The 12839-nt window shown below is 42.3% G+C and overlaps 1 protein-coding gene across 6 annotated transcripts in view; it reads left to right on the forward strand.

The window, feature by feature from the left end:
* The window catches only part of LOC132831405 (CCR4-NOT transcription complex subunit 3-like), a 90879-nt gene that overhangs the window by 36092 nt on the left and 41948 nt on the right, over nucleotides 1-12839 (forward strand). For 5 of the 6 annotated variants that reach the window (XM_060849530.1, XM_060849535.1, XM_060849534.1 and 2 more), the window contains exons 2-4: nucleotides 5653-5720; nucleotides 7387-7454; nucleotides 9849-9923. In XM_060849530.1, the coding sequence (XP_060705513.1) occupies nucleotides 5696-5720; nucleotides 7387-7454; nucleotides 9849-9923 (168 nt within the window). In that variant the 5' untranslated portion in view covers nucleotides 5653-5695. Of the gene's footprint in view, nucleotides 1-1995; nucleotides 2055-5652; nucleotides 5721-7386; nucleotides 7455-9848; nucleotides 9924-12839 lie in introns of those variants that run through there. The other variant, XM_060849532.1, reaches the window with a different exon arrangement.

The following is a 12839-nucleotide window of genomic DNA, read 5'->3' on the forward strand; positions in this document are numbered from 1 at the left end:
ATTTGGACAGAGTCTACTTTCGTACTGAAGAGTTGTGAATAGTGCTTAGCATTCTGCAATCATCAATGAAAATCCCCATTTCTGACCTTATCACAGAAGGAAGGTCAGTTTAGGCAGTATATTCTAAATGGCATCTTTATTTTATGGAAAAAAATGATTCCTTATGATTTTGTTAATCTCCAAAAATATGTAATCTGATCCTTCTGCTCCTGAAGACATTTTCTTCTTATTTATTCTTGAAATCATTCAGGATGTTGAACTCCTTCATCAAATTCTCTACTCCAAGGAGAACAACCTGAGCTTCTCCAGTCCCTCTTTAACAGTGGAGTGCCTTATCCCAACTAAATCCCATCAGCACAGTACCAAGGTCTTGATATCCTTCCAAACATGTATTCCCCAAAACTAAATTATTTATCCAGTTATTTTAATTCATTAAGAATAGGTTATGTTTGATCAATGAGCTTATTATGTATAATTACCCAGAATTTGGGATCAAGGAACAGTTGACTGTGGGATAATTTGCCCACACATTTTGTAATTATGATCTCTCAATGTCAAAATGCCTGTTTATAAGATATGTTATGTTGTTGAAAAGAGACATGTTTTTGTCATGTCTGCATCAGGATTACACAAGAATGCAAAATTTTGAATGAACATAACAATTTATAACTCGAGAAAAGGTGCTGTTTGATTGATAGCCTGACAGCGATTGGCTCAGATGTTGCCACGGAGAAAGCAACATATTCTTCAAGCTCTCAGGTAATTGTCACAGAAATTGCAAATTGAGAACATATTCCTTGAGAATATATGTCACTTCCAGAAGTGTAAATAAACTATGTTATGAGCTCAACTAATTGTCTAACTAGACTGTTAGCACATTCTGGACTACTCAGCAAATGCAGCCAAAATGCAGAATCACATCTGACAGTGCATGTTGTATTTTGGGTTTTGATTTTGCATTTGTGGGCTAATTGCACCAGGCTGTTGCTTATGAACAACAAAAGGGACCAGCAATAAAATGAAGAACTGTGGATGAAGACCTGAATCAAAAACAGAAATTGCTGGAGAAACTCAAGGTCTCAGTAGGACCTGCAATTGGATTTGACTCATGTACATGGTACTGTACACTTGTCAAATATATATAATATTTGGTAGGATCTGGAATGCATGGTCTATCACAATGGTAAATGCAGGATTAATTGTGGTTTTAAAGAAAGATTTTGACAATTATCTGGATAAGATATTTACAGAGCTACAGATAAAGGACACAATTATGGGATTAGGTGGGTAACTCTTTGCAGAGAGGATAAGTGGCCTATTTTTCTTTACTGTAGTCATTTGATGAAAATTATAAAAGCTTGTAACTATTCAAGATGCTCTGGAAATAACTGCAGCATATGTTATGATGCTGTGCAACATAACTGAGATTTACTTAGCATTTATAGTGTAAACGTAACTGAAGGACGAAGGGCATGAATGATAAAAGTATTAGTCACTTGGCAGGAAGTCAATGCTCTTGTTCAGTTGCAGGATTTAGATGAAAGTCATTGTAAAAGTTAGAAAAAAATCAATTAAGGAGCCTCAGGTCGCATCATATTCCAGGTTTATGATACAGTTGATTCCCTGGATTGATTACCAGATCCCAGGAGACAGCCTCCTTCTGTTTATTCCCTCCCCTTCCAGTTGTAGACAATGATGCTCTGCATGAGATGAAAACCTATACGTGTACTTTCAGAGTCATCTCTCACGCAGCTTTCCTTTATAGACAAGTGTTACAGTGCTTCTGATTTGTACATCAATACCAAACATGTTAAATCTTTTTTCTGTTAGCATATATCTGATTGAAAATCTCTTCCAATCGATGCCACTGTGTAATCTGTTTCCCTAAATGTAATCTCCCTACTAACTCCTGTTTTCATCTAATCATGGCAGGCATCCCAATGGAATATCACAGTGTTTAAGTGGTAGAACTCATGTCTGTGAGGCTGGAGGTTGTACGTTAAAGCCCTGCTTGAAGATTCAGACAAATAACCTGAGCTGGCACCTGATACATTGTTAAGTTCTTGTCTTACTTCTCTGGTGATTTCGGTGAATGTGAAAGTCTTACAAAATAGTTTGAAGATGGTCAGGCTGTTCTCATGCTGTCTTGACCAATGTTGTTCCCTCAGTGAGCACCTGTATGATTTGCAACGTGTTGCAGTATTTGCTCCATTGACAATCACTTTTTGCAGTGATTAGATTAGATTAGAATAGATTCCCTACAGAAATGAAACAGGCCCTTCAGCCCAACAAGTCCACTCCGACCCTCTGAAGAATGACCCAACAAGACCAACTTCCCTACTCTATATTTACCCCCGAATAATGCACCTCACACTATAGGCAATTTAGCATGGACAATTCACCTGACTGAACATCTTTTTATATTGCGGGAGGAAACTGGAGCACCTGGAGGAAAGAGCTGAAAAATGTGTTGCTGGAAAAGCACAGCAGGTCAGGCAGCATCCAAGGAGCAGCAGAATCGATGTTTGGGCATAAGTCCTTCTTCAGGATGAGGAAGCTGTGCCAAGCAGGCTAAGATAAAAGGTAGGGAGGAGCGACTTGGGGGAGGGGCATTGGGAATGCGATAGGTGGAAGGAGGTTAAGGTGAGGGTGATAGGCCGGAGAGAGGGTGGGGGCAGAGAGGTCCGGAAGAAGATTGCAGGTTAAGAAGGCGATGCTGAGTCCGAGGGTAGGGACTGAGATAAGGTGGGTGGAGGGGAAGTGAAGAAGCTGGAGAAATCTGCATTCATCCCTTGTGGTTGGAGGGTTCCTAGGCAGAAGATGAGGCGCTCTTCCTCCAGGCGTCGTGTTGCCATGGTCTGGCGGTGGAGGAGGCCAAGGACCTGCATGTCTATGGCGGAATGGGAGGGGGAGTTAAAGTGTTCAGCCATGGGGCGGTTGGGTTGGATGGTGCGGGTGTCCCAGAGGTGTTCTCTGAAACGTTCTGCAAGTAGGCGGCCTGTCTCCCCAATGTAGAGGAGACAACATTGGATGCAGCGGATGCAGTAAATGATGTGTGTGGAGGTGCAGGTGAATTTGTGGCGGATATGGAAGGATCTCTTGGGGCCTTGGAGGGAAGTGAGGGGGGAGATGTGGGCGCAAGTTTTGCATTTCTTGCAGTTGCAGGGGAAGGTGCAGGGAGTGGAGGTTGGGTTGGTGGAGGGTGTGGACCTGACGAAGGAGTGTGGAGGGAGTGGTCTTTCTGGAACGCTGATAGGGGAGGGGAGGGGAGGGAAAGATATCCTTGGTGGTGGGGTCTGTTTGGAGGTGGCGGAAATGACGAAGGATGATACGATATATCTGGAGGTTGGTGGGGTGATAGGTGAGGACCAGTGGGGTTCTGTCCTGGTGGCGATTGGAGGGGTGGGGTCCAAGGGCGGAGGAGCGGGAAGTGGAGGAGATGCGGTGGAGAGCATCATCAACCACGTCTGAGGGGAAATTGCAGTCTTTGACTGGGTTGTTCGGTATTGGAATTGGTTCTCCTGGGAGCAGATGCGGCAGAGGCGAAGGAATTGGGAATATGGGATGGCGTTTTTACAGGGAGCAGGGTGGGAGGAGGTGTAATCTAGGTAGCTGTGGGAGTCGGTCGGTTTATAGTAAATGTCCGTGTTGAGTCAGTCGCCCGAGATAGAAATGGAGAGGTCCAGGAAGGGGAGGGAGGGAGGAGTCTGAGATGGTCCAGGTAAATTTAAGGTCGGAGTGGAAGATGTTAGTAAAGTTGGGATGAACTGTTCAACGTCCTCGTGAACAAGACTGACTGAACTGGTCCTCACTCTGAACAACCTCGTGCTCCCACGAGGAGGTTGAACAGTTCATCCACTTTACTCACCTTCCACCCCGACCTCAAATTTACCTGGACCCGTCTCAGACTCCTCCCTCCCCTTCCTAGACCTCTCCATTTCTATCTCGGGCGACCGACTCAACAAGGACATTTACTATAAACCGACCGACTCCCACAGCTACCTAGATTACACCTCCTCCCACCTTGCTCCCTGTAAAAATGCCATCCCATATTCCCACTTCCTTCGCCTCCGCCGCATCTGTTCCCAGGAGGACCAATTCCAATACCGAACAACCCAGATGGCCTCCTCCTTCAAAGACCGCAATTTCCCCTCAGATGTGGTTGACGATGCTCTCCACCGCATTTCCTCCACTTCCCGGTCCTCCGCCCTTGGACCCCACCCCTCCAGTTGCCACCAGAACAGAACCCCACTGGTCCTCACCTACCACCCCACCAACCTCCAGATACATCGTATCATCCATCGTCATTTCCACCACCTCCAAACAGACCCCACCACCAAGGATATCTTTCCCTCCCCTCTCCTATCAGTGTTCCAGAAAGACCACTTCCTCCGTGACTCCCTCGTCAGATCCACACCCCCCACCAACCCAAACTCCACTCCCAGCACCTTCCCCTGCAACCGCAAGAAATGCAAAACTTGCGCCCACACCTCCCCCCTCATTTCCCTCCAAGCCCCCAAGGGATCCTTCCATATCCGTCAGAAATTCATCTGCACCTGCACACACATCATTTACTGTATCCACTGCACCTGATGTGGCCTCCTATACATTGGGGAGACAGGCCGCCTACTTGCAGAACGTTTCAGAGAACACCCCTGGGACACCCGGACCAACCAACCCAACCGCCCCGTGGCTGAACACTTTAACTCCCCCTCCCATTCCGCCATAGACATGCAGGTCCTTGGACTCCTCCATCGCCAGACCCTGACCACACGACGCCTGGAGGAAGAGCGCCTCATCTTCTGCCTAGGAACCCTCCAACCACAAGGGATGAATGCAGATTTCTCCAGCTTCCTCATTTCCCCTCCCCCCACCTTATCTCAGCCCCAACCCTCAGACTCAGCACCGCCTTCTTGACCTGCAATCTTCTTCCCGACCTCTCCGCCCCCACCCCCTCTCCGGCCTATCACCCTCACCTTGACCTCCTTCCACCTATCGCATTCCCAACACCCCTCCCCCAAGTCGCTCCTCCCTACCTTTTATCTTAGCCTGTTTGGCACAGCTTCCTCATTCCTGAAGAAGGACTTATGCCCGAAACGTCGATTCTGCTGCTCCTTTGATGCTGCCTGACCTGCTGCGCTTTTCCAGCAACACATTTTTCGGCTCTGATCTCCAGCATCTGCAGTCCTCACTTGCACCTGGAGGAAAGCCATGCAGACACGGGGAGAATATTTGAGATGTCTGTTATAGAGATGAACTGCTGTATAAAGCAACACTTACTTTTTAAATAATGCAGTGTCTATGTTGTGTGTCAGATTGCAATGTTGTGTGCTTGTTACTGTGTTCAGTTAGTGTGTTGAATAGTGTCTGTTGCAGTGTCAGCCTATAGTGTCTGTTGCTTGCACAGTGTCGGCCTCTAGTGTCTATGTTGCAGTGTGTCGGACTGTCTCTTTGTTACAGTCTGATACATTGTTCAATCTAATACTTACACAGAACTATGCCTCTGTCACAATTGTGTCTGGGTTATGTCTCTGTTTACAGTCCTTGTGTATTGGCTATCTGTTTAAAATTCTACTGTGTGCTTAATCCTAATGCTTATTTTTTAATTATGTTTTCCATGGTCACTAATTACAAATGTTTTATTTGTTACAGCGCTCTGGAGCATGGTTTTAAGGCATTGACTGGTCGTTCAGTCATGGCTGATAAAAGGAAGTTGCAGGGTAAGATATCAGTGTGGATTATTGTATTTTCTTGGGAAGGGAGGGAATTAACACTGTCAGTGCAGTCATTCTGGTTCTTGTCCGTCTGATCTGAAATCTTGTATATGTGTTTGCAGATCTGCATGTTGAATAGCTGACTTCTGAAGGAGGATAATATCGGATTCAAAATATTAACTATTTCTCTTCAAGTAGATGTTACCAGAACTGCTGAGATTTTCCAGCACTTGCTATTTTTGATATAAACACTAAATCCTGAGTCTCAAATGTAGTCTTTGCAGTAAACATAAAACAGGGATAAGTATGTAAATTAGTTCGCTGAGCTTGAAGGTTTATTTTCAGACGTTTCATCACCATACTACATAACATCATCAGCGAGAGTCTTCAGTAAAGCGCTCAGTATTTATAGTTCTTAGTTTCTTAAGGTGGGTGATGTCATTTTTGTTTTTTTCGGACAAGCAGACTCAATGCAACCCACATTATTTTACATCAAAGACACATCGGAAATGACTTACAGACTACTCAGACCCCTTGGCATAATGGTAGCCCACAAACCTACCAACACACTTAAACAGTGACTAATGAACCAAAAGGATCCATTAGATACTACCAGCAAAACTAAAGTCATTTACATCGGACAAACACTACATCAAACAAACTAGCAGGAAACTTGCCACCAGGATACATGAACACCAACTGACCACCAAAAGACACGACCTATATCACTAGTTTCTATACATACAGACAAAGAAGGACACCACTTTGACTGGGACACACTCATCCTACTTCAGGCAAAATAGAGACATGCACAAACATTCTTAGAGACATGGCATTCTAACCAGAATTCCATCAATAAACACATCAATTTAGATCCTATCAACCTTCCCTTGAAAAAAAGAGCCAGAAATGACTTCACCCACCTTAAAAGACTCTCAGTGATGATGTTAGATAGTATGGTGACAAAATGCCTGAAAACAAACCTTCAAGCTCAGTGAGCTAACTTACATACTTATCATCAACATGAGCTACAAATCTTCACAAAATCAATAAAACAAAGATTTCAGTTGGATCCAAGGGCTCTGGGAAATATCCAGGTGTGCGGCGACATTGACGAGGGGGTGAAAGACAGTGAGCTGGGGTTGAGGTGACAGTGAGGAAATGCTGCTTTTACTATGAGCAGGGAGTTGTATGGATGTAGGCCCAGAGATTTTGAGATGAAGGAACATTGAGGATGTGAGAATTATTTGTGTTCCAGTGAAGAAAAGCATGGTTTGCATAAGAGTTTTAGTTTTTGAGATAGTGTGGAATATTTCTGTGTATCTAAACTTTGAAAAAGTCCATTCTCCTTTGTTGAAAGCAAAGTGGGCATTCGTAACATGGTTGTGTGTGCCTGGGGTTTATCTGAAAGTTTCCTTTAAGCATTTGATTAGAGGTAAAGTCACCAGACTCGAAGTGTTAATTCTCCTTTCTTCCCACAGATACAGAATTGCTGAGTTTTGTCAACAATTTCTGTTTTTGCTTTAAGTCTCTAGTATTTGCAGTTCTTTGTTTTATGATTTTTTTTCCCATCGGTTTTAAGATTAATGTAAAATATAATTAACGATATAAGCTCACAGTGGATACTGAAATTCAAAAGAAATGTTAACAACTTCAATTTGCTGTCATGCAGGGGAAATTGACCGCTGTCTGAAGAAAGTCAGCGAGGGTGTAGAAACCTTCGAAGACATCTGGCAAAAGGTAGAGTTGGTCAAAATTGGCTGCTTCCATTTTGCAGCAGGGTGAGATCAGATCCCTCTAGGTTATTCACATGCGGATGTGCTTCTTTTCTGTTATGGTGATTGAGAACAAACCATTAAAGGTTTTACATCTCACAATAAGTAATTTCCTATATTTGTGTGTCTCAACAGCAAAACTAATGATCAGAATTTCTTCTGGAAAGCTGTTGATCCAGTCATCTCTTGCCATCAGCAGACACTTTTGGCCCTGTTTCTCAAGAGTCCTTTCATGAAGCAATCATTTTTGAAATTTAAGAAATATTTTTGACAATTAACTGCTTACATAAACCACACGCTTTGTTAGCAGCATTTTCTGATATTCTTGTCCCATAACATCAGGGTACAATTTGTGCTTTTTGTTGTAAAACAGAAAGAATTAACATTGCACCTATGATTTTTTTTATTAAGGAAACTAAACTAGATACAAAAGGCTGAAGAGGGAAGTGTTACCACATTTGAAGGAATCTCTTGTGTGACTAGAAAGAGAAAATTTGGTAGTATATAGAACTAAAAGCTGGTATATAATTCAAACAAGTTTAATTTGACTAAGGAAGAATTACTGATGACAAGAATTTCTGGAGACACTCCCAGGAATATAGGGTGTTCTTCACCTCTGTTTATTAGATTTGACAGTTGCCCTGTGATGATCTAATATTGCGCTTTGAGGGCAAAGGACACCATTATTGGTGAGTCCAGGTTTTCTTCATCTCTGTGTCTTCCTTTTTTTTCAGTTGTCTTAAATCTCTGCTCTTTTTGTTCATTCTTTTTGCTTCACCCTTTTTCTCTTCTCCAACCTGGCTTGACATTATGGTGTGGGGCCTTACCCGATGACGGTGAGATTATGAGATCTGAGGGCAGAAAGAATACTTTGAATTGTTAAAATTAAATTCTGTTTGTGGTATTTAAGTCCTGTCTTGAAACTGTTGTATGATTGTAGATGCCACAGAATTGTAAGAACTAGCTGCCCTCCAGTCACCGGTGGCTATAACTTTATGGTTTTGTATGATGGTATTCTGAGGTTCTTTCCATTTTTTAAAAGTCGGTATAATTTGTTGAGTTTATACTTCATGGCTAATTTATTTTTATTTACCAATCTGAGTAATTTTACACAAACTCACTATTTTAAGCCTTCCAACCTTATGTCCTTCCAGCAACAGATGCTGTTACTCCCTGATGTAGAATTAAGTTTATCCTCTCCTGTCTTGTATAGAATCAGGAAAACCTCTACAATCTCTAAACTAATGGCAGGTAAGTGACAGTGATGGAGAGCTTGAAGACTCTGATATTGAATATTAGAATCTCTATAGTGTGGAAGCAGGCCACTTGGCTTATCAAGTCCACACTGACCCTCCAAACAGCATCCATCCAGATCCACACACCTACCCTATCCCTGTAACGCTGCATTTCCCATGCCTAATCCACCTAGCCTTCCCATCTCTATGGGCAATTTTCCCATGGCCAATCCACCTAAGCTGCACATCTTTAGACTGTGGAAGGAAAGCGGAACACCCGGTGGAGACCCACGCAGACATGGGGAGAATGTACAAACTCCACACAGACGGTCACCCGAGGGTGGTTTTGAACCTGGATCCATTGTGCTGTGAGGCAACAGTGCTAACAATTGACCCACCATACCACTGTTACAATGTGGATTATAACTAATGGGATTTCATTTATGGGTTGCATTCATGTCATAACTGGAAGGTAGCTAGAATGGACTGTCGAATATGGATGTGAGCAAAAATGCTTCTTCTATTTATTAAGGCCAGTAAAATAATCCAAATTCAGTTGCTAAATATAGTGTGTATTATCAATTCATACCGCTGAACATTTCATTAGCTTGCAATTGAGTGATTAACTATTCAGGTACAGACAGTTCAAAACTTCTGATGCAATGCAAGTCATGTGAGCTTTAAAACTATCAGTCTGGTAGCTTCATGTCAATTAAAGAATCCACAATGTGAGTTTTAGACAGAAGAGCAGTGTTCGCAGAAATTGACTGTGGAGGAAATCCAACTGGAAAACTTAAATATTAATTAAGAGACATTAGCTGTAACTGAAATACTGAGGAATTGTTTTAATCTTAATTTCTTAAATAACCAGTTGAAGTTTTTATGATGTCTAAATATAGCACAAACTAAAACACAGGAAAATGAATTGATCAATTCATTTGTGATAGAAAGTCAGTGATTTGCTGTAAGCAGAGTCTTGGTGGCTTGATCTGCGTTGTCAAAATGCGATTTAGCTGTTCCTACTTCACAGAGCAAATCTAAATACTGAACTAGTGACACATGCCATTAAGGGTTTGATTAACAGTGACAACAGTGCCCATTTAACGGCATCTTCTTATAAACAGGTTCACAGTGCAGCGAACGCAAATCAGAAGGAAAAATATGAAGCTGACCTGAAGAAAGAAATTAAAAAACTACAGGTGAGAGGAAGGGCCCAAAGTGAAGGCTTTTATTTTGCAGAACGTGACTCTACCAGAAAGAGTAATATGCAGGCAGGTCACTGCATTTACTCAGCTGATCGCTTCAAAACAGCTTGTCTCTTCATAAAAATAATGTTTCCTTATCTCCAAAGTTGGGTACCTTTTTAAATTCTTTAGGGCATTGCTGGTGAGGCCAGATTATGTTTATCTTCCATAATGCACTTGAGAAAGTGGTACTGAGCAGACAAATTGAATATTGCAAGTATGGGCATTCCCATGATATTTTTGAGGAAGAGAGGTACAGGATAATGATCCAGTGACAATAAAGGAATGGTGATACATTTCCAAGTAAGGGTTACGCATGTGGTTTGGAGAGGAACTTACAAGTAATGATCTTCCCATGTGTCTGCTGCCCTTTCCTTCCATGTGGTAGAGGGTTGTGAGTTTGGAATAATGCTGTTGAAGGTGCCTTAGTGAAATACTCCAGTATATTCTGTATATAGTATACACTGCTGCCATTATGTGTCAATGGTGAGGGCAGTGAATGTTTAAGTGGGTGGCTGGGCTACCAGTCAGAGTCATAGAGAAGTACAGCATGGAAACACCCTTTGGTCCAACCCGTCCATGCCAACCAGATATCCCAACTCAATCTAGTCTTACCTGCCAGCACCCGGCCCATATCCCTCCAAAACCCTTACTATTCATATATCCATCCAAATGCCTTTTAAATGTTGCAATTGTACCAGTGTCCACCTTTCCTCTGACAGCTCATTCCATACACATATCACCCTCTTGTGTGAAAAAATTGCTCCTTAGGTCTCTTTTACATCTTTCCCCTCTCACCATAAAGCTATGTCCTCTAATTCTGGACTCCCCAACCCTAGGGAAAAGATTTTGTCTATTTATCCTATCCATGCCCGTCATGATTTTGTAAACCTCTATAAGGTCACCCCTCAATCTCCGACGCTCCAGGGAAAACAGCCCCAGCCTGTTCAGCCTCTCCCTATAGCTCAAATCCTCCAATCCTGGCAACATCCTTGTAAATCTTTAATGAATCCTTTCAAGTTTCACAACATCTTTCTAATAGGAAGGAGACCAGTATTGCACACAATATTCCAACAGTGGCCTAACCAATGTCCTGTACAGCCGCAACATGACCTCCCAAGTCCTGTACTCAATACTCTGACCATTAAAAGAAAGCATACCAAAAGCCTTCTTCACTATCCTATCTACCTGCGACTCCACTTTCAAGGAGCTATGAATCTGCACTCCAAGGTCTCTTTGTTCAGCAACACTCCTTAGGACTTTACCATGAAGTGTACAAGTCCTGCTCAGATTTGCTTTCCCAAAACGCAGCACCTTGCATTTATCTGAATTAAACTCCATCTGCCACTTCTCAGTCCATTGGCCCATCTGGTCAAGATCCTGTTGTAATCTGAGGTAACCCTCTTCGCTGTCCACTACACCTCCAATTTTAGTGTCATTTGCAAAACTTACTAACTGTACTCCTTATGCTCACATCCAAATCATTTACGTAAATGACAAAAAATAGTGGACCCAGCACCAAATAGAAAGTTTTCTCATTGTGTGTTGTCAAGTTTTTTGTGGAAACTGCACACACTCAGGCAAATAGAAAGTATTCCATCACATTCCTGATTTGTGGCTTGTAGGTGGTGGACCGGCTTTATGGAGTCAATGATGAAATACTTCAGAATTTCCAAGCTCTGATCTTTTCTTGTAGCAACAGTATTTATATGTCTGGTCCAGTTTCAGTTCTGGTTAATAGTAGTCCCCGGAATGTTGATGGAAATACCATCAGGGAGATGTTTTAAATCTCTCTTGTTGGAGGTGGCTGTTCTCGAGCGCATGTATGGTATGAATGTTATTTGCCATTTATTAGCCCATACTTGAATGTTGTCGAGTCTTGCTGCGTTCAAACACGAACTGAGGGCTTACTAATGGAGTTGAACAACATCTAATGAAAAATGACAGAGGAAAAGTCAATGACCCAGTAGCTGAAGATGGTTGAATCAAGGCGCATAATGAGAATGCCTTGAAACTGATATGTTTGATCTCCAATAATCACAACTGTCTTCCGTTACGCTAGTTATGACACCAACCAGCAGAGAGTTTCCCCTGATTCCTTGATGCCATACTTGGTCAAATGCTGCCTTGTTTCAAGGGTAGTCACTGTCACTTCATGCCCCCATCTCTTTCAGCTTTTATATGGGGAGTTTTAAATTATGCTGCAGCTCAGTGACAGCAGATTCAAAATCATTCTCATACTTTATACAATGAATTATGGTAAAGATTTACGGTCAATTCAGCAGCTATTTCAAGCACAGTAAGCAAAATTCCAACAAAAATGGTAGAGACGGGTGATGAGCTGGTACGGTTAAAGTCTTCTTTAAATGTGACAAATACTTCATTTTCTAGCATTGGCTTCTTAGTTTTCTGTCACAATGTAAAGATGCCATTATGTTACACCACATGTTACTAATGAGTAAAATTAAAAGCTGAGTAGGAGAACTCAACAATGGGACAAACAGCTAGATAGATCATAAAAGGTGTTCCTTTGTTAGAGTGTAGCAGAGAATCAAGCTTCTGGTGAGAGTATGAATCGCTTGACCTTTGTCAGAATTAGTGAATTATGACACAACAAAGCAGCCTCTCAACATTCTGTGATTCTCTTGGACTCATTGCCTTTGTGTATATCAGAGGCTGATGAGTTGTGCTGAGGTGCTGCATCTGCAGCTTTGGAGGTCTCACACACACTTCTGCAGCCTCTGGGTGACAGGTCCAGTTACTTGGGGGGAATAAATTGAATTGGAAATGGATTTAATAAACAGGTAAGTTATTGACTAGATAAGCATTCAAAGGTAGTAAAATGAACAATTAATTTACAGTTCATACCAA

Source organism: Hemiscyllium ocellatum, chromosome 33, assembly GCF_020745735.1.
Source record: "Hemiscyllium ocellatum isolate sHemOce1 chromosome 33, sHemOce1.pat.X.cur, whole genome shotgun sequence".
NCBI lineage: Eukaryota > Metazoa > Chordata > Chondrichthyes > Orectolobiformes > Hemiscylliidae > Hemiscyllium > Hemiscyllium ocellatum.